The sequence below is a fragment of the Ambystoma mexicanum genome, chromosome 3p, assembly GCF_040938575.1.
Source record: "Ambystoma mexicanum isolate Mex_15411 chromosome 3p, UKY_AmexF1_1, whole genome shotgun sequence".
NCBI classification, from domain to species: domain Eukaryota; kingdom Metazoa; phylum Chordata; class Amphibia; order Caudata; family Ambystomatidae; genus Ambystoma; species Ambystoma mexicanum.
In genome coordinates this window covers 2646282-2673262 of record NC_090925.1, presented here as the reverse complement: position 1 = coordinate 2673262, position 26981 = coordinate 2646282, and the positions used below count along the sequence as shown (strand labels likewise).

At 45.7% G+C, this 26981-nt stretch overlaps 1 protein-coding gene across 4 annotated transcripts in view; it reads left to right on the top strand.

Annotated features, from left to right (window-relative positions):
* Positions 1-6779, top strand: part of LOC138580058 (uncharacterized) — a 387791-nt gene extending 381012 nt beyond the window's left edge. For all 4 annotated transcript variants that reach the window (XM_069650297.1, XM_069650295.1, XM_069650298.1 and 1 more), the window contains one exon: positions 5863-6779. In XM_069650297.1, the coding sequence (XP_069506398.1) occupies positions 5863-6026 (164 nt within the window). In that variant the 3' untranslated portion in view covers positions 6027-6779. The remainder of the gene's footprint in view (positions 1-5862) is intronic.
* The last annotated feature ends 20202 nt before the right edge of the window (positions 6780-26981 follow it).

Below are 26981 nucleotides of genomic sequence, written 5' to 3'. Positions count from 1 at the left end.
AATGCTCTGGAACACTTAGACCTAGTGGACATATGGAGAGCTCGACACCCAAAAGAAAGGAGCTACTCACACTACTCTGCCCCCCATAAGGTTCACACAAGGATCGACTACCTCTTCACTGACAAGGAACAAGCCGCCCTGGTAGAGGACGTCACATACCTTGGCAGATCGATATCCGACCACTCCCCGCTGGTCATGCAATGGGGATTGACTGGTCCCAGGCCTCCGATACCGACATGGAGACTGTCTCCTGCGGCACTCACTGACCAAGAGTTCAAAGAAGACCTCCGCACTAAACTCGAAGATTACATAGATAATAACAAAGGCTCTGTGTCAAGCTGGAGCACGCTATGGGAGGCGATGAAAGTGGTAACACGGGGTGAAGCCATCTCCGGAGCGGGAGGTATCCGAAGACGTCTGAAAGAGACACTAGAAGAACATGAAGCGGAAATAACACGCCTCGAGTCCCAACTAAGCACCACCACCGTAGGGGAAGAGACCCTGCGGGGACTCCGAGACGATTGCCGAACGGCATGGGACAGACTGGCGAAATTCGACCTCGCAACCAACACCACCAAGATCCACAAAGAGGCCGACAAACCAGGTAGACTACTCGCTTGGTTATGCAAACGAGAAACCCCGAGGCATCACATCACCGTGATCCAAGATGAACGCGGAGTCCCACATAAATCACAACCTGACATCAACACCGCTTTTGCAGAATTCTACTCTGAGCTTTACTCCCACGACAAGCAAATACCCAGAGAAGACATCAGAGCCACCCTGGAAGAGATCGAACTCCCTAAACTAGCCGAAGAACAACGTGCGGCACTCGACACTGAGATCACCGCCGACGACATCAAGGATGCGATCAGATCTTTAGCCACCAGCAAATCTCCGGGAAGCGACGGTCTCCCCCCAGAGTTCTACAAAACCTATGAAGACATCGTCACTCCAATATTACTGGGAGTCTACACGGAAGCATACGAAGAAGGAATTCTTCCTAGCACCATGAAAGAAACCATCATAATCCCTATGCTCAAACCAAACAAGCCACCCGAATGCTGCGATTCCTATCGCCCACTAGCGATGCTGAATTATGACGCCAAGATCTTAACCACCATTCTGGCTAAGAGGCTCGCGAGGGTGATTGGGTCAATTGTACACGAAGACCAGAACGGGTTCATCCCGGGACGCAACACCTCGGCCAATCTGAGGAGACTGCAACATGTCATAGCCGAAACCCATGAAAGCCCTGCAGATCTGGCGGTCCTCTCACTCGACGCTGTCAAAGCCTTCGACTCCATCTTCTGGGAATGGCTGATCGAGGTGCTGATTGAGTTCGGGTTTGGAGAAGGCTTTGTGAGATGGGTCAGGGTCCTTTATAGTTCACCCACCGCCAGAGTGAAGACCGGGCGAATAATATCGGAAGCCTGGCCGATACAAAGAGGCACTAGGCAGGGCTGCCCGCTATCACCCATGTTGTATGTTCTGGGACTGGAGCCGATCGCCATCTACTGCAGAAGACAGCTCTTCGATGCAGGCATAAAACTAGGCAACAGACACTTCATAATTTCCCTATATGCGGATGACGTCCTCTTATACGTGAAGGACCCACAAGTAAATGCACAAGTCCTACTCGACGTCCTGGACAATTACGCCCATTATTCAGGAATCAAATTTAGCAGGTCTAAATCTTGCGCATTCCCACTAGCCAGACTCAACAAGATCAGCATGGAAGAACTGCCGGAGGTGGGGATAAAATGGCAACCAACGATGTTTTGCTACCTAGGAATCAACATAACACATACCCCAGAACTCACCCACGAACACAACACTGAAAGAGCAACAAAGGCGCTCCGTAACTCCATGAAGTTCTGGTCTAAGCTGCCGCTTGCCATGATGGGCAGGGCAGCGATTGTGAAAATGATCATCCTACCCAGATTCCTCTACTACTTCACGAATGTCTGCCACTACATCCCTACACCCTTCTTTAAAAAACTGGATACCCTCATCAGGGACTTCCTGTGGGGCCCAGCCAGGCACAAGCTGCCTCTGAAGATCCTCACGCTGCGACACAAGGAGGGAGGGATACAACTCCCAGACCTACACAGGTACTACCTAGCAGCCCAACTCAGCCACGTCACAAGGTGGCTCCATGATGACCCAAACCCTGAATCAGGTCTCTTAAGTCTTACACCTTCCAACCTGTTTCCCAAGGAACAACTCTGGAACCCACTTAAACAAACACTGGGGGTCCCTATGATTGTGCAACTGGGCAGACAAATCTGGACCAGAACCTGCTCCACCCATCAAATCACACACCCATACTCCCCCGACACCCCCATCCTCGTGGACGCATGCCAATCCTTATCGGACCTCAAAGTGGCAAGAAAATGGGAGAGCGCTGGGATCTACACCTGGGGCGACATATACGAAGATGCCAAATTCAAAGACTTCGAAGCGATCCTAGAATCAGTGGACCTAAGCAGAGGCCAATTCCTGTGGTACCATCGCCTCAGACAGATTGCAAGAACGAAATGGCCTGAATGGCCAGAAGAACCCAACCCCAACCCCCTGCTTAACGAGATGCACGAACTCTCAGACGGCTGGAAACCAGTAACCCGCCTCTACGGCCAACTAATAGACAGACCTAACCCTAAAAGCGCTACACTAAAAGAGAGATGGGAACTTGACCTCCGGGTCACGCTCTCGGACACTGAATGGGAGAGAGTGCTACAATACCCCAGCGAGGTCTCCAGGAACACCAGATTCCGACAAATCCAACTCAACGTTCTTTATAGAACATATATGACCCCGAAGAGAGTCTCCAGCTTTAACAACAAGGCAACACCAAACTGCCCTTGGTGCGGCACCACCCCAGCAGACCTACTGCACATGTTCTGGTCTTGTAACAGGGTGTCGCAATTCTGGTCCAAAATAAAGCAAACTTGCACGGATGCTGGCATCACCAGATACAACTGGGACCCCCAGGAATGCCTCCTCGGAACTTACCCCAGACTGAGCAAGATCAAGCACGTGGTCAAGCTAATGGACATCTCCTGCATCCTAGCTAAAAGAACCATAGCTATGGCTTGGAAATCCAAGCCGGGCCCGAGATACCAACACTGGCTTGGAGAACTAGAGCGTTGGACCACAGCCGAGACCAGGGCCTGGCAAGACGGAGCCACCACTGGGACCGCCGACATAAACAACACCCTCGAAGCGTGGAAGGCTCTCCTCCGTGACGTACCCTTCTCTGCTGACCACAAGCCCCCCTGAGGTGCCTGTCCACCCTAATTCTAAAAATAACCACGGAACCACCTAACATCTGAACCTTGGGCAATCACAAGCCCCTTGCCTTCATACTCCTCCCTCCAGGATACCTGATGAACGAAGACATCCTCACTAAGAGACTGTGCATGTTTGTTGTTAATTTTTGTTGTTACTTGTTTCTTTCACACCTAACTTGGCTATGAACACCTTCACTAAATGCAGCTTTGAAATGTAACCTTAAAGAAAATGCCAATAAAAAGTGTTTTAAAAAAAAAGAAGATGTTTTGGAAAATATGGCTAAGAGTTGAGCCATTGTCTAAATGAAATATTTTTGACTGATTACAGAGTGTGACAATGACAAGGAATTTAAATACTGAGGCCATGGGAACCCACTGATATGGGGCTTCACATATAATGGAATTTTGAAATTGATATCCACACCGAATAGAATGATACATGTAAGTGAGTTCGGGTGAGCGGTGAAGATATTGATGACTATGAGTAGAATGTCAGTCCCACAAATATGGATCAACTGATAGAGGGTGTGTGGTCTCTGTCCTTTGTGTGCAGGGACTCTGTGTTATCCGGCAGACAGAGACGTATTAATATATGAAAATAAAGACAACTTAAGAATGTTGGTCTGGTAAGATTTATAATTGTGTATTACCTAGCCATTTAATATATACTAGGTGATGCACACAATAGTCTAACCATAAATAATTGTTGTACACTAGCTTAGAAAGGAGAGGAAGAATAACAAGAATTCCGATAAGAAATTTGGAATCTGCATTGAAAACCAGTAAAGGTTCAGAAGGAACTTCATGGCAAGAGAGGTATGTAATAATGAACATACTTATGCACCCCTTGAGGGATGAGGGTGTTGTTGTTAAATGCATTAATAGATTAATACTAGATTTGAGCATTAATAGGGTGTCTGTTTGATTAACAGGGTACTCTTCCAAACAAAAGAAGATTATAAAATTCGACACAAGACATTCCCCTGAAGAATTCCCTACATCTTTGTATATAAAGGACAGAAACTTGTGCAAGTTGGGTATTTGGAAATGTAGCAATAAGAATATGAAATGAGCTGAAATTAGAGAGGCATTGGAATCAAAGTGTGAACGAGTTACACATGCTGATCGTTTAAGAATTACTGTATTAAGACTCACTTATGGTGTTTCTACTTGTGTTGTTTTAGGTTTTGTAAGTGTTTTATGTACTATGATCATTCTTATGACCATTTCTTACTAAATATGATGATTTGTGATTAATAAAAACTGTTATAATTGATGACACAGATACATTCCACTTTGTGTGGGAATAGTTAGAGGTGATCCCTTTTTTAGACACTAAATAGAGAATTGAACTCTTGACATGATTCATAGCCACCCACACCTGGAAACCATTTTGTACTTGAGATATCCATTTTGAAATATATCTTTGTCTGACACTGTATTTATTCTTCAGAAAGCTATTATTTATTTATTTAAACATCTCTCGCTTTGTATCCCTTATTCATAATATATCTTCATACACTCATCGTATGTGTGTGATATTTAAAGCACCCTTAATTTCCTGGGTCATAATAACCCAAATATGCGCAGTGCCATATGCACTTCTTACTTTTAAATAAAGGCACTATAATCTTGATTTCTGCAATAATAGAACCATTTGATCTGCCTATCATGTTATCTATACGTCGTTGAGGGTGGAGGGGTAGGCACCCCATAAACTTTTCCTTATCCCAGTGCATTAGCTGGTCAATGCATTTCTGTGGCCGTCTCCACCTTTGGAATTATTTGCCACTTCAACTTCTTTCTTCCACCTCTTTCTAGGCTTCAGAAAAAAATTGTAATGCTTTCCTGTTTCTATGATCTTCTTTTTCGTCTTTTCTTTTGTGCAGCTTTTGCTCCTCCATTCAGTGGCACCTAGATTCAGTGTATGCCTTCCTGGCGCACCTCTGGTGTACTGCACATTACAAAAGAGTAGTCTGATCTAATCTACGGCACGATGCACTGCTTCTGTGAGTGTTTGTCTTGGGAATGGAGGGGTTTTGCTCTAAACACAATGCATTCTTAGGTTTTATTTTATATGTGCGTATCTGCTAGTGCAAGTGGGCGTGCATGTGCGTGTGTGTGTGTGTGTATAAACACCCCAGCATTCATATAATAGTGAGAAGAAAATAGTACAGTTGACCGAAACCTGGTCAAACATACGTCCTGTGTTTTCTATTTTAGGATGGGCCAGTGTTCTGTTGTAGGCCCACACATGTTTATTAAAAGTAACAGATGAGCCCTCGCTTTTCACTTTGGGTCCTCACAAGTAAAACGCATCCTACTTCAACTGTGCACATTCTTGTGAGGTCTTGAGTGTGTGTGTGTGTGTGTGCCAGAGCACCACTCTACACATCTCAGGGTGTGAAAGAGCAGAATTGGTGAAATGGGGTTTGCACAATTGACTGAGCCTAAAGAAGTCCCAGGAGAGCTAATTAAGGCATCACTAGGGTCCATGAACTATATGTCTTCGCTCTGTCCCACAAAGTCTTCATGACCCCCTATGTCTCTCTCTCTCGCCCACACACAGGTTGGATGGAGGGCACACGCCTGGCAGATGGTGAGCATGGCTGGTTCCCAGTGGAAAATGTGGAAGACATCTCCAGCAAGCACGTGCGCCTGCGCAACCTGAAGGAGGAGCAACGGGTCCAGCACGCCAGGGCCAAGCTGATGCCCCACCCCCAGCGGAGATAGGGGCCCCACTCCTGACACTAATTACCCCAAACCATTTTCAAGTGGCCCATAAGGGATGCCATATTGCTTACTTTCCAGGGGAACATGGAGTGGTCCCTGCGAGAAAGGAACTGTGGTGGGGAAGGCGGCTCACTCCTGCACTGCCCCTTCATTTGGACACTGTGTTGCAGATGGAAATCAAGAGTTACATGGAGGCTTCTCCTGCACAGCCTCTAGGCAGGCCAGCCTTGCAGTCGCCCAGAGGCCCACCTTCTTGCAAGGAACATCTGCACCCACCTTCAGTGCCTTAGTGGCAATACTTCCAGGGGCCTTGTGGACACCACTGGCAGCACACAGACGGTTGCAGTATTACTGCGGGCATTGTACAGCCAGAGCACCCCCATGGCTCATGTCCCACAGTGAATCCCTCAAAGGCGCTTCCCAAGGGGAGCTTGGAGGAGACTTAGCCAGGGCCTACAATCTGTACAGACTCTGCAAGGCACCTGCTTCCACTTGGGAACACGGGTACTTTTTCCACTCTGAGACTTGTGGCACTTTATTCAAGGAACATCCCCTTCCCGTCCTCTGAAGCCAAAGATGAGAGACCCCACATTTCTACTCTGAGAGAAGGGCTTCTCCTCCAAACAGTCGACTTTGTAAATCCGCTTATATGATGCAAAGTTGCAAAAAGTGTTAATGTTCGAGCAAGTTCTCACATATGGTATGAATGTCCTGAAATTACCAATAAAGAGGCCTGAATCAGGAAAGAGGGAACACTCTAGAGTGTGTTTTATGAATCCTACCCCCCACCCAGCCAAGCATGTTTTGGGAGAGTTGGCAAATGGTTATGCACAAGATGACTCGAGCCCTGTCCCAGCCTTTCAGTGTCACAAACCTCCTGCCATGCTTTGCTCGCCTTTCCTGTCCCTCTATCCCCTTTCTCGCTATCCATCCTGGTGGCCACAGTTTCCCCTCTTATTTTTGCTCTGCTGCCCTACCTGAAGGGTACTTGGCCATATTTCACGGGCATCCCTAAGTCTGCTTGGATCTTTTACTCTAAAATGAAGAAATCACACTTTGTAGGGCCTTGGGCCCTAGTGCGACCTGAATTGTGGTGTTAAAGTGGACATTGGCAATGAGAGGGGTGGGTTTCACTGTCCGGGTTCACCTGCTCAGCCTCCGTATAGTTAAATGATGTCATTTGGGTTGATCCCGGAGATATAAGACTGTCACTAGTAGTTGGTGACAGGAACATACCTCACATATAAGGCTGTGGGTTTGACACCCACACGACTCAAGGCTGTTGTGACTCACCTGGTCTTGTGCACTTTCGACTCTCACACCAGCAATAGTGAGTCCCATGATTGGGCTGATACATAACCTATAATATGACAACCATTCATGGCTGGTCTCTGTAATGGTTTATTGAGAGGCCACCATCAACATAAGGGTTCCTTCCCTCCCAAATCTAGGTGTCACACAACAAACGGTTTAGTGTCAGTTCTTTTATTCAGCCCTACTTCAGACCCATATCATGCCATTGGACCCCTCCCCCTGAGCTACCAATGAGCCGAGACCCAGTCCGGAGTACAGGAAAAATATTTATATTTGGATGATAGGTAATAGAAAATCCCACTAAAATGTCACATACCATTTCATTAGTGGCACAACACAAAATTATCTCTGCATAAAAAACATAGACAATTTGGTTGGGAAAACTCAAATCACAATATTTTACTTTATGCAAATTTCATAATAAATGATTATCAACAATGGTACCTACTAAATACAATCACTTTATATTTGCAATTCTGTAAAATGTCGGTTTTCCTGCACGCTTAAAATGCTAGCAGTAAATAAACATTGGGTGGTTTAGCAGTGGGGTTTCAGACACCCCTACGTTGCTGTTTGTTGGGGAAGCTGGCTGGTAAAAATTGGGATGATTTGATAATTTTGGATTTCCGACCCCTCTCCCTTAAAGGTCTGTGTTGGGGAAGCTGGCAGTTTAGGGATTTTTTTTGTTTAGGGACAAAGACACCCCTCTTCCTAAAAGAAGTCAGGATTAACAGGCAATATATGATTATCTATAGTTTTCAGCGCACACTGGAAATGAGCTTTGTTAATTTTGAATTTTAATAAAAATTACCCTAAGGGAATACATTAAATTAATATTTTTTTTACTTAAATATGCTAAGGATCTACACTTTTTTCGCTCCCCACCGCACGTCTGCTATAAAGCAAAAGGATTTAAGGCCAGCAAATTCCACCACCTTTTGGTTACAAAGGGTTCAATTCTACTTACATAGAAAACCTCTGTTTAAAGTTCCGGAAAGCCAGCTGCTTGTTAGGACCCACTGGAAGGACAGGGCAGGGGTCTGGTCACTCCACTCCCAAGGATGGTCCCCAGCTCTCCACAATAGGACCCAGTCAGCTTTTAAGCCTTCCCCATAAAAGACAGCTCCACCCAGATGCACTCTCAGCCAAATCTCCTTTTGGTGTTTCCTTGCAGCTGACAGATGGTACATTTTAGCAGCTCCCACCTTTCCTCATAGTGCTTTCACTTTATATACCAGTGAGGACACCATAAAGTTAACAACATTGGGTAGGTCCCTGCAACAAGGATTGGCCAGTTACCCTTCTCTCTACCCCCAAGTCCACCCTCTCTCTATGAATTGGTTTGGGAGTCTGGAGCAGACATATGGCAATTCCCATTTGCAATCCCCTTTTGTTTTCATGTCAAATTTTGTCAAAAATGTAGTTGTCAAAAACCTTGTGATTTACTAGTAACTACCATAATATATATATTCTGCTTAAGCTCATCATGGGAAATGTAATGACAGTCGGATCCGCACCATGTTGTGCGGCCGTTTGTCAATTTACCGTCATTTTTACAAACGGCACAATCATTAGGAACATGCAATTTATTCCCCACATACCCAATTTTACTCACCACTAGTTTGCCAACCCTTAAATCTGGGACATGTTCATAGCAGCCAGGAACACCTTTTACCTCACCAATTCACTAAGTTGCAGGTGGATGAATTTTATTTCAACAAAATCCCCTGGAAAATACCCAAAAAATGATGCATCAGTCTAGAAAGTACAATTTATGGTTGCAGAGAAAAATGTCCAAATGATAATAGTCCTTTAAAATTAATAAGAAATGTTTAGTTTCTGAAAATAGTAACCCTCAGCGCCATCTGCCTCTCTGGGCCAGTTTTTCTTTAGTCTCTTTGTTGTTTGAAGTGTAGGCTGCAGATGGTAAATGGGGGAAGTCTTGGCAACACAGAGATCCCCCTCCCCACATTCCAGTCATGCAACATCTAGTGCAATTTACTCTGCACAGAAATGAGCTTTCAGCTACACCAAGTTTGGTAAAAGTCTATTTTCAACACATCTTAGCAACCACACGTTATTGCACTTGTAGACAGTAGGGATGCCAGCCAGGTTTTCAGTGGGGGTGTCCTTTGTGAAGTTTGCCCGACAGCAAGCAAAAGGGTCTGCATCAGGCCTACAGGAACTTGTTCATGGAAAAAAAGTGGGCTTTTCTTTTCAAATGTTTGCCAGTATTTTGCATGTGAAGCATAATATACATTTCTTTTTGTCAACACGCACCATGCCTTTTCCATGACATCTTTATCTAGGCTGGGGTATATTTTTCTCATGTCTTACTTTAAACTGAAAATTCACATGCAAAGCCGTTTTGGAGTCAGTGTTTAAAAATCCTGGTTTTCATGTGAAAGGGGCCTTTGGATTTCTTCTGCCACTGTGAATTCAAAATGCTGCTTTTCCTTTCGGAATGACAGGTAAGCCTTTTCATTCAAGACAGGTAGCATGTCCTTGTGTTAGGTGCAGAAACACATTTTGCCTCAATAGGCCCCTTTTTAGTGTGACGGTTCTGTTATTTTCTTTCATTAAGGCTGGCCGGTCATTATTCCTGTGGGCCCTTCAGTTATGTAGGTTAGGGGCCTTTGATTACACCTCACATGCCCCCCCCCGTTCTTCCAAGATTCTTTCATGGGAAAGAGCAGGGCAAAGTGGGGTTTTCACCCAAAGTCCCCTTGTGATCTTATATTTTTCTTCCTGTTGGAGCCCGTCCGGCTCAAATTCCTATAGTTTGAAGTGGGCACTCCAACCTCCCATCTTTGGGTTGGCGGGTGTAGCACAGTACCACCTTTCTTCTTTCCTTCCAAGGTCCCTGGGGTTCTAACCAGACTCCCCTCGGGTGTTCAGACTGGAAGTGAATGGAGTTAACTATCTAAAAAATAGAAAAGAAAGAGATTCAGTACTTTTTATGTAACATATTTCCCTGGAGATCTGCACAGAATTGACAAAAACCGAGTACATTCATGACACAAGATATTTTAACCGTTTCACAAAACCTTATTTATTTTCTTCCTTTTTACAATGAACACGAAGTAAGTTTACTCCCTGTATTTGTATATATTGTGAGAAACCAGAGTGTATCTCACTCGCTAGTCCTCGGGGATCTGCCATCCAGGTGTCCAGGACACGGCCATCGGTATTGGATACAGTTCTTGGGGATGCACCAGTGGGGGAGGATCACCTGGATGGGGGTCTTTAGGTAGTGCAAGAGGGACACCAAAGGATGAGATGCGGTATCCCCTTCCTTGTGACACCTTTCCCCCAATGTAACCCAGCATATATTTAGAAACTCTTACCCCCCATTTCCAACAAGAACACTCTCTCACTACGTGAAATACAATGGACTAACACCAGAGCCATTTACCTTACATGTCCCAACACAAGGGTCAACAAATACAAGTAATTCCAAAAAGCTGCAGTGGCATCATTTTTAGAATCCAATCCTTTATTTTGGTGTAGGTATCCACAAAGCGGATATCCCTTGAAGCTTGTCCCATTGTGAGTCTGAATGTGAACATCAATATGATCAACAATTTGACATGAATTTTTAGAATTTAATTACAAAACATAAAATGTGTAAAACATGGACAGGGTGTGTTCCCAACAAAACAAAAACAGTTATTGTCAGAATACAAAAAACACTTTTCAATGTGTTTCGGAGAACAAACAATATACAGTAGAAAAGCACATAGTGTGCACAAGAACTTCCAAATAGTCTATCCAACTTTCTTTACTCTGAGCAGGTCTGCCAAAGGGTGAGATGTGGTATCCCCTTCCTTATGACACCTTTCCCCCATCTAACCCAGCATTTATTTAGAAACTCTACCCCTCTCCCCCCTTTACTGACAAGAACACTCTCTCACTGCCTGAAATGCAATGGATTAACACCAGAGCCATTTACCTGTAATGTCCCAACACCAGCCCTTTCCCTTCCTACAGGGATAAAAGGTGGAGCACGAAAACACACCTTGAGCAAGGCTGAATGAACGAGGAGGCAGCTATTCCATGACGGTAGTTCAAACGGAGGACAAAGGCGGTGGGAGCTGAGAGGATGACCAAGAGGTAATTTCCCTTGCCCTTTTCATCCCAGACCCGCAAGGCCTCCACAAAAGGAAACACAAGACTGGGAATCACAGCTGTGGAGTGGTGCGCCAGATGTCAACGGTACACGCGGACCTCCCGCACTGATAGCCAGGGCAGGGAGAAGCACTTGCCGCCGTGGTACTGTCCTTGACTCCCGAGGCCTGTTAATAGCAGCCAGGAACACCTTTTACCTCACAAATTCCTTAAGTCGCAGGTGGATGAATTTTATTTCAACAAAATAGTCTGGAAAGTACCTAAAATATATATTTTTTTAAAATAAAAAATGACACATCAATCAAGAAAGTACAACTTCTGGTTGCGGAGAAAAATGTCCAAATGATAACAGTCCTTTTAAATTAATAAGAAATGTTTCTGCAAATAGTAGCCCTCCGTGCCTTTGTCCTCTCTGGGCCAGTGTTTTCAATATTCTCTTTGAAGAACTAACGAGTTAAACACAGATGGCGAGTCTGAGCAGACTCCTGTTGAACCGGACTGTGTTAGACTCTAGGTTGCAGTGGAATCGTCATAAGGAAGAAGATAACAGACAGAGGTCTTTTTGTGAACAAGCGTGGCATCTGAAATAGAGTGGTCCAGTGCCACTTGGACGTCCATTCGAATGTCTCGGATACCCCACTCACAAGGAAAGAAAAAGTAATGAACTAAGAACTGCTTTTGTGACCAAAACTACCAAACCAGGAGGTATAGGGGAAGCTGACGTAAAAGTGTCAAAGTGGTCATATGAGGGTCAAGTCAAACCCCCTGTAGAGTGGAAGGGCTTTGACACATGGTGAAAGTGTGCACGAGACTAAAGGAATTGGGAAGGCAGCGTTTGTGCCTGGAAGAGGGGGAACACTGTGTGATTTTGTGAAAACCAGCTTCTGTAATGGGGAAAACCAAATAACCCAGCGAGATGTAATCGCCCTTCAGAAGTCTTTGTTTCAATTGGCAAGTGTTTTTGGAAACTGTAAAGGAAGAGAGTAAGCTGCATAATTATTTAAAAAGACATTAAGATTCCTGATTATTACAAAGTGATGATATTTTGATTTACTGGCAGATGTGAACCCGACGGAGGGATGCCTAGGAATGAGGGTGGACAGTGATACATCCACAAACATTGTGTCTACAAACGTGAACCTGGCTGAGGGATGTCCACAGTGAATGGTTTGTCTGAGCCCGACTGAGGGAGACTATTGTGAGAGAAGGATCAGAGCCCGGCCGAGGGGCATCCACGGGTGAGGAGTAATCACCCATCATCAAGATTAACTCAAAGGATCTTTTGTTGTTATGTACAATATCTCTGGCCCTCTGAAGCAAGAGACTTGGGCGCAGAAAGCCCTGATATTGGAAAAGGAACTGTGAATTTAGCTGGAGAAGCCCAGAAGTGTGCTGTGCTCTAGAGTCCCGCCTTGCTTCAAATGTGGGGAAGGGAGACCCCGACCATGCCATCCTGACTTATTATTTTGTGACAATTCTTTCTTTTGTTATGAACATTGTCTCACACTCTTTTGTAGTATAGCAGTAGGGATTGGCAATAGGTTTTTTAGTGTAGGCCCTTTTTATTTGACTAGTCTCCACTAGGACTGTATTCTTACTATTTGACGGCCATAGCCCGCTCCCATCTTAGATTTAGGTTTAGATTAGGCGTTTATCTCATCCATTTTTACAGTTCAATAAGCACCCTTGAACTTTGATCTCTTGTCTGTTTTCTTAATGCCTTCCATAATATATATATATATATATATATATATATATATATATATATATATATATATATATATATATATATATATATATATATATTCAGTGATAAAACTTTTTTAAAGGGACGTTATGGTTAAAAGTAAAACTGAAAAACCCCAGAAATAGGCTAGTTATGGTAAGCTGAGCAACCATAACTCATGCCTCCACTGTGTACTGCTAAGACTAACCCCCAGGACCTCAAAGATGACATCACAAATGGTTCCCATTCCGATACCCCAGCCCTTTCATAAATAAAACAATTTGTGTTATATGATAAATATGTTGTATATCATTGTGTAATATTTCTTTCTTTTCTTTAAAACCCAAATTATGAGTCCTCCGACAGTACGACTTTCCGGGGTGTCCACACTCAAAATGGAGGTGCCCCTGGGCAGGCGTGGTGTCCGGACATGTCCATTCTTGCATGAAGCACTTTTAATTGCTCCACGGACTATGCACCTGTTCTACAGACACCCACGCGCATGCGAACTGAGATTCCCACCCAATGGGTCTCCACGACGGCCATCAGGACCACGGACATCCCCGGATGTTGTCATGTGACCACACCCATGCGGCGTGATGGTCTGTTCATGAATGGCATCCATGCTCCGCGGACAGTTTAAAAGTGCATTTTCTGCCAACCTAGGGTGTTTCAAGCAGAAGCTTGACCCTTCCGCAGCTCCCAGATCCATTCATGATTTACAACTTTCCCATGCCTATTAGCGACTCCGTTGTCCGTAGACATCACGACTCTCCACGGGCGGTTCCTCTGAAGGAAACCACCCATTACTTTTCCTCATTCAGAATCTGGCTATACCGGAGAGAGCATCCTGCAGCACCTGGTTTGGAGATTATCTGCAATACTGCATCAATGACGTCTGCCATGGCCAATCCTCCTCCTCAACCACCACTACCATCTAGAGAGCATGTACAGGGGAACAGGTGCAGTGATACAGATCAGGATGAACAGGAAGATGAAGATTAGGTGGAGGAAGTCCCTATCTCCAGCACCCGAAGTGAGTTCTGGGTGTGGCAAATTTTCACGACTGTTGGGGATGTCCCAAAGGCTCATGCAGCCAAGCTCAGATGCACTGAGTGCGAAGTTGTATTCAGTCATGGAAACCCTGGATTGTATTCCTACAGGACAATCTCCACGAGGCGCCACACCAAATCTAACCACCCAAGTGCTCTGTGGAGCATGGTACCTTTCCCAGGGAAAAGTAGGTTGACATCCTCTACCCCATCTTCTTCAACTACTCCTGTTACCACAAAGGGGCAGAGGATCCCAGTGGCCGCCTCACAGGCCATACAGAACACTTGACCCTTACGTTTCAAGGGTCACAGTAGTATGCATGTAGTGCTATGCACCGATATGTAGAGGGGAGCGGTTTTGGAGTACTTTTGAGGCTGTGCTCAAGGAGCATGAGAAACACTGCCCCTTACCTTAAATTTAAGGCCCGCCCAACATCTTCCTCTGTCCACCTGCCCCTCCATCTGTGTGGTTTGTGCCCTTTCCCTCCCTTCCCTCCCCATCTTACCATACCTTGCCTGTAAAAAAAAAAAACACTAAAAAGTAATAAAAATACAAAACAGAAAAATCATAAAAACAGTTCCTTTTTGTGTTTTGTTTTAAAAAAAAAAGAAAAGAAATTGACCTCGGACAAGCCTCTTTTTTTGTAATTTTTTTTTTTTTTGTGATGATTTAGTTTAGTTGTAAACTTTTTCATCATTTTCATTGTGATCTGTAAGTGGTAAGAGCTAATGATTTGAAATGAATCTCACAGTAATCTTTTCTTCAGTTCCAAAATGGTGCTTAGGAAAAGAGTGATTGTATAGGTGTATTTATTGTTATGTCCACTGAGTAGGGCGGCCCATCTTTCTTGAGTGTTCATTTGTTGTTCTGAGAGTTGGAAGAACGCTCCAAATTGTTTACGCTGAGAAGAAAGTGCTTGGCATTCCATAACGAGGTGGAATATGGTTTCTGGGATCACTTGATCCTTGCAAAATCGGCAGTAGTTGTTTGTGATGTCAATCTGTCTCGTTATTGATAGGTATGAGTTTGTAGGTAGAATGTTGAGACGCACTCTTAAGAATATTGTTCTAATGCTCTGATCTGGGAAAATTTGAAGGTATGGTGGTAATTCATGAATTTTCCTGTTGTCTTTTGTACATTGAATATTCTGTTGGTAGACGTTCTTCTTTTGAATAGGTTTTATCCAATCATTCTGAAGAACTTTTATTTTTGCATGTTGTGGGCGGAGAGTTAACAGTTCTTCTGTGATGTCTTTGTTTTCCATTTCCTTCCTCATTGAATGTTTCCATTTTTGTAATACCGTGTTGTTGAAGGTATTAGGTTGGGCTCGGAGGATTTGAATAGCTGGGTTTTTTGGTCGGTAAGTATTTTTCGGAAAATATCTAGTCTTTTCCATAGTACAATAGACTGTGTTGCCATTTCATATTGAATTCTTGGCATAGGATATGACTGTGGTAAGTGGAGAATTTTACACCAGAAAATTGTTTCAAATTTCATCCAGTTTATTGTGCGAGCGTTCAGCATTGTTCTGTTCCATATGTTAATATCGGGATGTACTTCTGTCTGTAGTAGGAAATGATGGGTTTGAATGAAAACTGGCCGTATTTCCTGTGAAGTATACATCCTTGTCTTGCTAGGGTTTGTGCAGTTTGTTCTATTTTGTCAATCCATTGCTCCTCCGATTTTGATTGATTAATTAGGACACCAAGATATTTGAAAGTTGTCAGATTTTCTATTTGGTTCCCGTTGATATTGAAACTCGGTTGGTATGGTTTGTTTGTGAATGATTTGGTTAAGGTCATTGTCTTAGTTTTTCCGATGTTGATCGTTAGTTCATTTCTGTCCATATAGCTGCTCAGAGCTGTCAAAAGATGCTTGTAGTTCAGTGGGTGTTTTGTCCAACAAAACAATGTCATCTGCATATGCCATCGCAGGAACGGGTGTAGTGGTTTTTGGTGGATTAGTTTTGTTGGATCTTAGATGCTCCTCAATGTCTGCTGGGAGCAGGTTGTAGAGAGTTGCTGCCAAGGGGCAGCCTTGCTTTAGGCCATTTACTGTTGGAATAGCATTGGTGGTGGCTCCTTGTTTTGATAATCTCAATTTTATGGTGGTTTCTGAATAGAGGAGAATGATTGGCTCAAGGATGTCCGGTGGGCAGTTCCATGCTCTGAGTTTTGACCATAGTTTATGGCGTGAGATCGCATCGAAGGCCATCTTTAAATCAATGAATGCTGCGTGTATTGTAGTGTGAGAATTGATGGCTTCATGTTTTATTAGTTGGAGTAATATGAGATTAAGATTTGTTCCGACATTGGCAGTGAAACCTGTTTGCCTGACCGAAAATGTGTTTTCAACTGCCCATGCAGTTAGTTGTTTCAGAAGTATTGAGGCGAATAACTTCCCAAGTGGGTCTAGTATGGCAATTGGGTGGAAATTTTGTGGTTCTTCTCTTGGTCCTTGCTTATGAATTGGAACAATTATTGCCGACCTCCAGGAGTTTGGTATTCGGTTGAGTGTGTTTACCAAAGTTGTGATATGGCACATGAAGTTCGCCTAGGCAGATGGGTCTTGCTTGATGACAGCATTAGATAGTCCGTTAGGGCCAGGCACTCTAGATGTGTTTAGGTTTTTTATGAGCTGCATGAAGTGTTCAAATTCTGCATTTACATACCATTTCGGTTCGTTTGTGGGCATTTGATTTGAGGTTGTGTTTTTCGCGCTCCGTAAATGGTCGAGAAATGCATGATCCAGGTTTCCTGCGGAACGTTGGCTGTTAGTTTGTGCTGTTTTTGCAGGTCGTCATTGAGCAAATTCCAGAGCTCTCTCGTGTTGTGAGTCTTGTGTAGTTTCATTATGTTTTCTGCATCTGCTTGTTGGATGATTTTTTTATTGTGATTTTCTCCAGTTTGCGTATTTCTGTTTCAGATTTTTGATCTGTTTCCTGTTTTCTGCAGATGTTGTTTTCTTTAGACGTCGTATTGATCAATTTAGGCATTTTTTCTTGTCAGCTATTTCTTGGTTGTATGTATGGCGATGTTCTATGTGTGGGCGGTTTTTGAGTGTTTGCCAGAAAGGGAGTAGAATCCACTCATAGTTGAGTTTCTCGGAATCTGTCAGAATGGCATCATGGAGTTTCTTCGATAGGTTTGCCATGGCTGGTTGTGGAATCCTTAGTCTTGAAGTTGTGCCGTCAAGTTCCACAGAGACTGTTGATACTGGTTCACTTTGCTGAGTTGTTGACCGGGAGTGGACCGTGAGTTGATTGTGGTCACTTATCAGTTATTATCGTTTGCACTATTGTGACAGATTCATGTAGGTTCTATGATAGAAATATGTAATCAATCATTGCATTTGATGATCCTCTAGTCCAGGTTGGCGTGTGGGCTGCAGAGTTGTTCCTTGCATGGTTCAAAGGGATGAGATTGCAAGTTGTAATTTCATTCATCCAGCTGCTTGCTTTCAAAGAAAGATGTGACTGAGTTCAGAGAGATCCGTTTTGGTTGTATAGCTTGATATTCAGATCCCCACAGATTATTATTTCTGGTAGCTGATGGTTTGTCACGGCCTTGTCGATTGCCAGGAACACACCGTCGATGAATGCGTTGATATTGCTGCAGGGTTCCAATATAGGTTTAAGATTATAACTGTTATGTTGTTTTTCTTTTCCCCGTTTGAGTGGATCTTGGTGCATATTAGTTTTGTTATTTGGATCCAGGGATTGATGTTTTCAGTGCTCATTACTGTGTAGTGAGGGTTTATCTTGATTAGGGTGAGGAGCCCTGATGCTGGTATTCCTTGATTTTCGACAATAGCAGGGTTGAGAAAGGTGAGGAAGCCATCACAGGCCGGAGGTTCGCTGAGCCAAGTTTCTTGAAGGCATATGATTTGGTATTGTTCTAGGTCTTTAGATGGATTTGTGAAGAGATGTTTCCTCTGGTATTCTTTAGGAGACACATTTCACGGTAAAAAGTAGATGTTAGAAAAAAAAGTCACTGGCCCCTGTGCAGCCTTCACAGTCCGCAGACAGCGTGGTACTCTAAGCTGACATCTGAAAAATTTCCATGCGTGGGAGAATTAAAATGAATGGTTTTATGTCAAAAAATGGTGGCTCTTAATAGAACCTTTTTTGTTTTTGGTGTGTGTGTGCATATATATATATATATATATATATATATATATATATATATATATATATATATATATATATATATATATATATATTCAGTGAAAAAACATTGTTAAAGGGACGTTATGGTTCAAAGTAAAACCGAAAAACCCCTGAAATTCGGCAGTTATGGTAACAGAAGCAACCATAACTTGCGCCACCGTTCTCATTATTACAGAAGAACATACCAGCTCTAAGCATGAAGGCACACAATGGGGAAAAAACTTTGCTCATGCCTACAGCCCAAACCGCTGGACGGATTTACACCAAATTTGCGTCAGGAGTGGCGGCTTGGTCCCGAAAGATGCTTTTTTATTTGGTGTGAATCCGTCCAGTAGTTTTTTTTAAAATGTCAAAAATGTAAGTGAAAAAAATTAGTGACGCACTTCCCTGTTCGCTCCGCGGACAGGACAGGGATTGGGGAAGCGGCTTACGTGATGTCCGTGGACATGTGACGTGCTCTCCCATTGGCTGCGGTGAAGCGTGCAGTGCGTCGTATTTTGAAAGACGCCCGCCATCTTTGTTTATCGTTTGCATGAGAGCCAAGGAGCGGGATCTGCCGCCTGCATAGTATTTGTATTTTGTATTTTATTTATTTAGGGCACCAGGCCCAAGGGCAACCGGGTACATCACAGACATAATAATAGCAGGTAAAGGCATAATATATACAGACAAATACATAAACATATGACTTAAATATACAGATATATACAAGTGATGCAGTGAATATACAGGTGTGGGAAAGGCAAGTTAAGGCATTGAGCAGTAGGTGCAATAACTACTGACTCTAATGTAGGGTCGAAGGTAGGTCATGGGTGGACAGCCAGGCTTTGGCTTTGCGTTTGAAGAGTGGGAATGAGGGTTCAGCTCTCAGGGGGTTAGGTAGCAAGTTCCATAGCTTGGCTGCTAAGACTGGGAAGCTATGTCCACCGGATCTTTGTAGGTTGAAGCGTGGGATAACAAGGCAGTTGGTTTGGGCACTTCTGAGTGGTCTGGAAGTGGTGTGGCGAGAAAATCTGCAGGCTAAGTAGCTGGGGGCTAGGTTGGCAAGGCTTTTGTGTGTAAGCGCCAATGCTTTAAAATAAACTCTTTGGGAAACCGAAAGCCAATGGAGGTTCCGTCTGGAGTCTGAGATGTGCAGGTTCCTAGGGAGGTTGAGGGCCGCTCTAATTGCATTATTTTGGATGATTTGTAGTTTATTTAGATTGCATTGGTTGGTACCCAGATAAAGTGTGTTACAGTAATCAATTTTAGAGAGGACCAGAGTCCTGGCAAGTGTGGTGCAATTGGCTGGTGAGAGGACGGGGCGGCATGCCGTGATGAGCTTACATGTGTAAGCTGCTGCAGAGGATATTGCATTAGTTTGTCTGGATAGAGAGAGTGTGGAGTCAATGTAGATGCCAAGTGTTTTGGTGTCTTTAGCAACATTGATGGTGTTGCCATCAATAGTGAAGGATTTAAACGCTGGGTCAAGTTTTGGTGAGAGCCCCGGATGAGAAGCTCAGTCTTTTCATCGTTCAAGCACAGTTAATGCTGAGCCATCCAAGCCTGGATGACTTGGTAAATGGCATTGATGGCTAGGGAGTCAATTTTGTGGTCTCCTGTGATGGGGATAAGTATTTGGGTATCGTCAGCGTAGTTAGTATACGTGACGCCCAATAGATCAAAGATGTCAAAAAGAGGTTTTGTAAAAACATTGTAGAGTGTAGGGGAAACACAAGATCCTTGGGGGACTCCACAGGAGACCGGAGAAGGTGCAGCGGTGGCATTGGGGGAGAAGACCCTCATAGATCTATTGTCAAGGAATGAGGTAATCCAGGCAGTAGCTTTGTCTGAGAAGTGGGCAGCAGTTTTCAGGTGACGGCATAGGGTTTGGTGCTTTACTAAATCAAAAGCCGCAGAGAGATCTAGAAGGAGTAATAGGGCAAGTTTATCCTTGTCCTTTAAGTCCTCAATCTGGGTTTTAAGGTCCAGAAGGGCGGTTTCAGTGCCATAGCGTGGTCGGAAGCCAGATTGCCTAAGACCTAATAGATTATTAGTTTCCAAGTACTCTTGTATCTGGAGGTATGCTGCACGGTCAAGGATTTTAAGAAGAAAAGGTACCGTAGTGATCGGCCGGTAGTTAGTGGGTATGTTGGCATCCAGGGTGGTTTTTCTTAGGAGTGGAATGACCCAAGCATCCTTGAGGTTGTTAGGGACGATCCCAGAACTGAAAGACGAGTTTATAAGGGTAGTGATGAAGGGGGCTAGGTTATGTGAGGCCTCCTTAATGATAGTGACCGGGCAGAGGTCCCCCTGACAGTTGGAAGGTTTGAGGGTATTGATGATGTGTTCAACTTCCAGGAGGGAGGGAGGTGAAAAGCAAAAAGGGTGCAGAGATTTGTTGTTAGTTTTGTGGTTCTCATTGGTACTGTTGTATCAACGTTTAGAGTCGAGGCTGGTTTTTTTCTCATTAATTTTAGTTTGGAGGGTGGCAATCTTGCCCAGGAGGGCTTTTTGGATGTTGGCACACCAGATACTGTCTTTGGGACATGCGTCAGGTGGGGTGGCTGGAGATTCTAGTTCCTTAACGATTTTGAAAAGCTCCTTAGTATTGGATTGGGCTAGTTCAATACGTTTATTCTGAGACTATTTTTTGGCAGAGAGTATGGCTTCTTTGTAATTTAGAAACACTAGAGCAACACTTGCTTTGTTAGCTTCCATGGGGTGACTTTTCCAGCGTGATTCGAGGATCCTTTTTTCCTTGCAAAGGGCTCTCAGCTGAGGGGTGAACCAGGAATTGAGGTGGGCCCGGTGTTAAGGTTTCCGTAGCTTGGATGGAGCAATGAGATCAAGCACTTTTAGCATGGCCTGATTGTGTCTACCAAGACCGTGGGGTCAGAGCAGGTGGGGGAGAGATCATTGAGGAGATGAAGGATGAGAGGTAGTAGTTTAGCACATGTTATATTACGCTTATTTCTAGTGGTGGTGGCTGGCACAATGTTAGTGATGGTAGGGATGATTTTTGTTGGAATGCTGAAGGTGATAAGGTGGTGGTCGGTCCACATGTAAGGTTGGTTAGAGTCGATAGTGGTGTCAGTTTAGGTCAGCTAACCAATCTAGGGTCCTGTCCTTAGTAAGCTCATGCCCCGTGTCTTCCTCCCGTTCGCCCACCCTGCTCATGCCCCTGTCTTCCTCCCGTTCCCCCACCCCCCGCTCATGCCCCGTGTCTTCCTCCCATTCCCCCACCCCCGCTCATGCCCCTGTCTTCCTCCCGTTCCCCCACCCTGCTCATGCCCTGTGTCTTCCTCCCGTTCCCCCACCCCGCTCATGCCCTGTGTCTTCCTCCTGTTCCCCACCCCCCATTCATGCCCCGTGTCTCCCCTGTTCCCCCCACTCCCTGCTCATGCCCCGTGTCTCCCTCCCATTCCCCCCCACCCTCCGCTCATGCCCCGCGTCTCCCCCGCTCATGCCCCATGTCTCCCTCCCGTTCACCCCCACCCGCTCATGTTTCATGTCTCCCCTGTTCCCCCCCACCCCCCGCTCATGCCCCGTGTCTCCCCTGTTCCCCCAACCCCACGCTCATGCCCTGTGTCTCCCTCCTGTTCGCCCCACCCCCCGCTAATGCCCTGTGTCTCCCCTGTTCCCCCCACCCCCCGCTCATGCCCCGTGTCTTCCTCCTGTACCCCCACACCCGCCGCTCATGACCCGTGTCTCCCCTGTTCCTCACCACCCCCGCTCATGCCTCGTGTCTCCCCTGTTACCCCCCACCCCCCTCTCATGCCCAGTGTCTCCCTTCTGTTCCTCCATCCCCCCCGCTCACGCCATCGCCACACGGTGGCCTGCGGAGGGCCGAGGAGCGGGATCTGCCGCCTGCACAGTAAGCTCATGCCCGTGTCTTCCTCCCATTCCCCCACCCCCCCGCTCATGCCCTGTCTCCCCTGTTCCCCCCACCCCCTGCTCATGCCCCGTGTCTTCCTCTTGTTCCCCCCACCCCCCGCCCATGCCCCGTGTCTCCCTCCTGTTTCCCCACCCCCATTCATGCCCCGTGTCTCCCCTGTTCCTCCCACCCCCCGTTCATGCCCCGTGTCTACCTCCCATTCCCCCCACCCTCCGCTCATGCCGTGTCTACCTGACATTCCCCCCACCCCCTGTTCATGCCCCGTGTGTCCCCTGTTCCCCCCACCCCCGCTCATGCATCGTGTCTCCCTCCCGTTCCCCCGCCCCCGCTCATGCCCCGTGTCTCCCTCCCATTCCCCCCACTCCCGCTCATGCCCCGTGTCTACCTCATGTTCCCCCCACCCCCCACTCATGCCCCGTGTCTCCCCTGTTCCCCCACCCCCGCTCATGCTCCGTCTCCCCTGTTCCCCCCACCCCTGCTCATGCCCCATGTCTCCCCTGTTCCCCCCCACCCCCCGCTCATGCCCCGTGTCTACCTCCCGTTCCCCCCACCCCCCGCTCATGCCCTGTGTCCCGTGTCTACCTCCCGCTCCCCCTACCCCCGCTCATGCCAGTGTCTCGCCTGTTTCCCCCACCCCGCTCATGCCCTGTGTCTCCCTCCCGTTCCCCCACCCCCCCGCTCATGCCCTGTGTCCCGTGTCTACCTCCCGCTCCCCCCACCCCCGCTCATGCCAGTGTCTCGCCTGTTTCCCCCACCCCGCTCATGCCCTGTGTCTTCCTCCTGTTCCCCCACCCCCACTCATGCCTCGTGTCTTCCTCCTGTTCCCCCCCTCTCAAGCCCTGTGTCTTCCTCTTGTCCCCCCCCTCCTATGATGCCCCTTGTTGACCTCTTGTTCCCCCCCCCCCCGCTGATGCCCTGTTGTGTTCACTTTATACACCCCGCCTTCCCTTTCCATGGTGGCCATCTTGTAAAAGATGTTCCTTCCTACACCGGGACGCCATAGGCGTACCGGTTTGGGAAGAAAAATCTTTTTTATACCACCCAGGGTTCCCACTTTGAGGACCTAGGATGCTAGTGGTCTTCATCTATTGAAAAGGATGTTATGGTTACGTTGCACTAATAAAAACCTGTCATGTCACGACATCACGCAAGACGCTTGCCCAATCCCTGTCCTGTCCACGAAGTGAACAGGGAAGTGTGTCCACGAAACGGACACAGATATCACTAATTTTTTTCACTTACATTTTTGACATTTTAAAAAACTACTGGACGGATTTACACCAAATAAAAAAAGCACGCTTTCGGGACGAAGCCGCCGCTCCTGCCGCAAATTTGGTGTAAATCCGTCCAGAAGTGTGGGCTGTAGGTGTGAGCAAAGGTTTTTTCCCATTAAGTTTTGGGACCCCCCTATAACTTTGCCCCCCCTGGACCAAACCTCACCAAACATTGCAAAGAAATTCAGAGTGGGCCATATACTTTCTTTGCAGTTAGCGAAGTTATAAGCCGCCCAAAAAGTGCTCTTCCTATGGAAACAGCAACTTAACCATAACTACACGCCCACTACCGTGGCCATGTAATATATAGTTTTAGTTTTAGTTTATTATTTGATAATGCGCACAAAACCCAGGGGTAGCCGGGCGCAGCAGGTACAAGGTTACTTAAGCTTAGGTTACGTGCATATGGACGATAGGAAACATATCCAAAACAATACATATATGTCAGTACAACAGTAGAGATGATAGCTAACAAGTTTACAATGTTCAAGGGTACATGTATGCAGAGAGGTAGGAAGGTAAGGGCCGAGTGGTCATGGAACCGGATTTCAGGAACATCACGACCGTTAGGTGCAACAAGGTTAGTTGTCGTTGGACCAGAGCCAGTTTTTTACCTTGCTTCTGAAGCTGGAGTAGAATAGGTTTGCTCTTAATGCAGAAGGCAATGCACTCCAAGCCTGGGCAGCTCTAACAGGGAAGCTTGCTCCGCTTCCTTTGGATCGTCTAAATCTAGGGGTTTCTAGCAAGAAGAGGTTAGTAGCTCTGGTGTAGTGGCTGGACGATTTTCTAGTCAGTCTGGCCGAGATGTAGGGAGGTGCTGTGTTGTTAAGCCCTTTGTGTGTGAGAGAAAGTGTCTTGAGGAGGACTCTGTCGCTGATTTTGAGCCAGTGGTGGTCTTTCCTGAGGTTGGAGATATGTGCTCTACGGGGTATGTCAAGGGCTGCTCTGAGAGCGTTATTTTGAAGGATTTGCATTTTATTTATGGTGGTTTTATTCGCTCCTGCATAGAGGGCGTTACAATAGTCCAGCTTGGACATTACTAATGTGTTGGCTAGTGTGATGCAGTTAGTTTCGGAGAGGTAAGGTCTACAGGTCCTGATTAATTTGCAGGTGTACGCTGTCGAGGATGCCAGGGTATTGATTTGTTTTTTGAGAGAGAAAGAGAGTGGAGTCGAGGTAAAAGCCTAGTGTTTTTACCTCGGTCGCCACCTTGATTGTATTACCATCTATGTTGAAATTGCGATAATTGGCGCTGAGTTTTTTTAGAGAGGAGTCGGAGCCCAGGATCAGTATCTCAGTTTGTCGTCATTTAGGCAGAGGCCGTGGGAGGCCATCCATGCCTGAATGAGGATGTAGATTTTGTTTACTAGAGCTGTGTCTTCGACAAAATTGCCTGATAAAGGTATGAGAATCTGCGTGTCATCCGCATAATTGGTATAGGTTACCCCTGATCTGTCAAGTTTGTCGAAGAGTGGCTTAGTAAAGATATTATACATAGTTGGGGAGACACATGAGCCTTGTGGGACACCACAAGTGATATGGATTGGGTCCGCTGCAGCTACAGGGGAGAACACTCATCGTACGGTTGGCTAGGAAGGATTGTACCCATGCTATAGCTTCATTTGAGAAGTGGGCGGCGGATGCTAAGTGGTTGCATAATACTGCATGATCCACCAGGTCGCAGGCCGCTGATAGGTCAAGGAGGAGGAGCATAACTGTTCTACCTTTATCCTTCAACTCGTCAATTTGGGTCTTGAGGTCAATTAGGGCCGTTTCAGTACTGTGAAGTGGTCTGAAGCCCGATTGCCGTGAGCCTAATAGCTGGTGTGACTCCAGATAGAGTAGCATACCTCCAGATCCAAACATATCGATGATTTTAAGGAGAAATGGGACCGTAGTAATGGGCCTGTAGTTAGTGGGGATTGCTGGGTCAAGTGTCTTGTTTTTTGAGTAGGGGGCAGTACCCAGGATTCTTTGAGGTTAGTAGGTACAGTACTTATATTGAAGGATGCGTTAGTTATTTTCAAGATGAAGGGTGCTAAATCTCTGGCTGCATCCTTGATGATTTGCGCAGGGCAGCTGTCGCCTTGGCAGTTCGATGGTTTAAGCGATAGAATAACCTTTTCAGTTTCCAGTATAGAGATGTTAGTAAACCTGAAGGGATTAGTATTGCTTTGGGAGGATATACTGGGTGTCACTTTCAGTGGGGTAGATGAGTTCCACTAGGGCTCAGGGAAGCTTTTTTCTTTGCAATTTTAGATTGAAGGGTTGTAATTTTATTAGCTAGGGCATTTTGGATGCTAGTGCACCAAGGTTTGTCCTTGGGGACATTGTCTGTGGGGGCAATTGGGTTTTTCAATTCCCGGAGAATAGTGAAGAGTTCTTTAGAGTTCGAGTTGGCTTTACTAATTCTTTCATTAAATTAGTCTTTTTTAGTTTGAATTATTTCCTTCTTGTAACTTTTTGCGAAGTTGGCAAGTGTGGTTTTATTGTCAGCAGAGGGAGTGTGCCTCCAGATAGTTTGGAGTTTGCGTTTTTGGATACGCATTTCTTTGAGTTGGGGGGTGAACCCTGAGTTAAGGTGAGCTTCACGGTTACTTTTATGGAGTTTGATAGGGGCAATCAAGTCTAGAGCTTTGGTCATGGAATTGTTAAATGCCTCAACTAACTCGCTAGGGTTAGATTCACTGGCACTGGCGGAGAGAGCTGGTAGGAGTAGTGGGAGAAGTTTTTCAGCCGTGATTTCTTTTTTGCTTCTCGTTGGCATGGGGGGTACTATTTTATTCTTATTAGGTTTGGGGGGCTCTATGCTGGCTGTGAAGCATATAAGATAGTGGTCCGTCCATATTTGTGGTAGAATACTAGAGATGGTGATGTCACAGTTGTGGTTGGCGGTCCAGTCTAGTGTACGTCCTTTTATGTGAGTAGGAGCTAGGACTTTTTGGGTAATGTCATGATTGACTAAAATGGTTTGGATAGATTGGGCTTGTTTATCCTCAGCGTCATTAAAGCCTAGGTTGAAGTCTCCTAGTAGAAGGAGCTGGGTGGAGTCTTTAATGCTGTTAGTAAGGAGACTGGATAAGTCTTCCTCGAAATTGCCTAGTGGGCCTGGAGGTATGTACACTAGGAGTATCGTTGGTGTTCTGTTGTTAGAGATCAGTATTTTAGCTGAGAGAAGTTCGCAGGATGTGATTGCTGGGTGTGGGGTAAGTCTAGCAACTAGCTGCGTTTTGGTTATGATGGCCAGGCCGCCTCCTTTAGTGTTAGGCCGGTCGACTCTTAGGATATTGTAATTGTCCGGTATGGCGGTCATGAGGGCAGGGCCAGCTGCATCGTGGAGCCAAGTTTCGGAAACAGCAAGGATATCTAAATTGTCCATAGCCAGTAAATCAGCTATTTCGGTATTGTGAGCTAT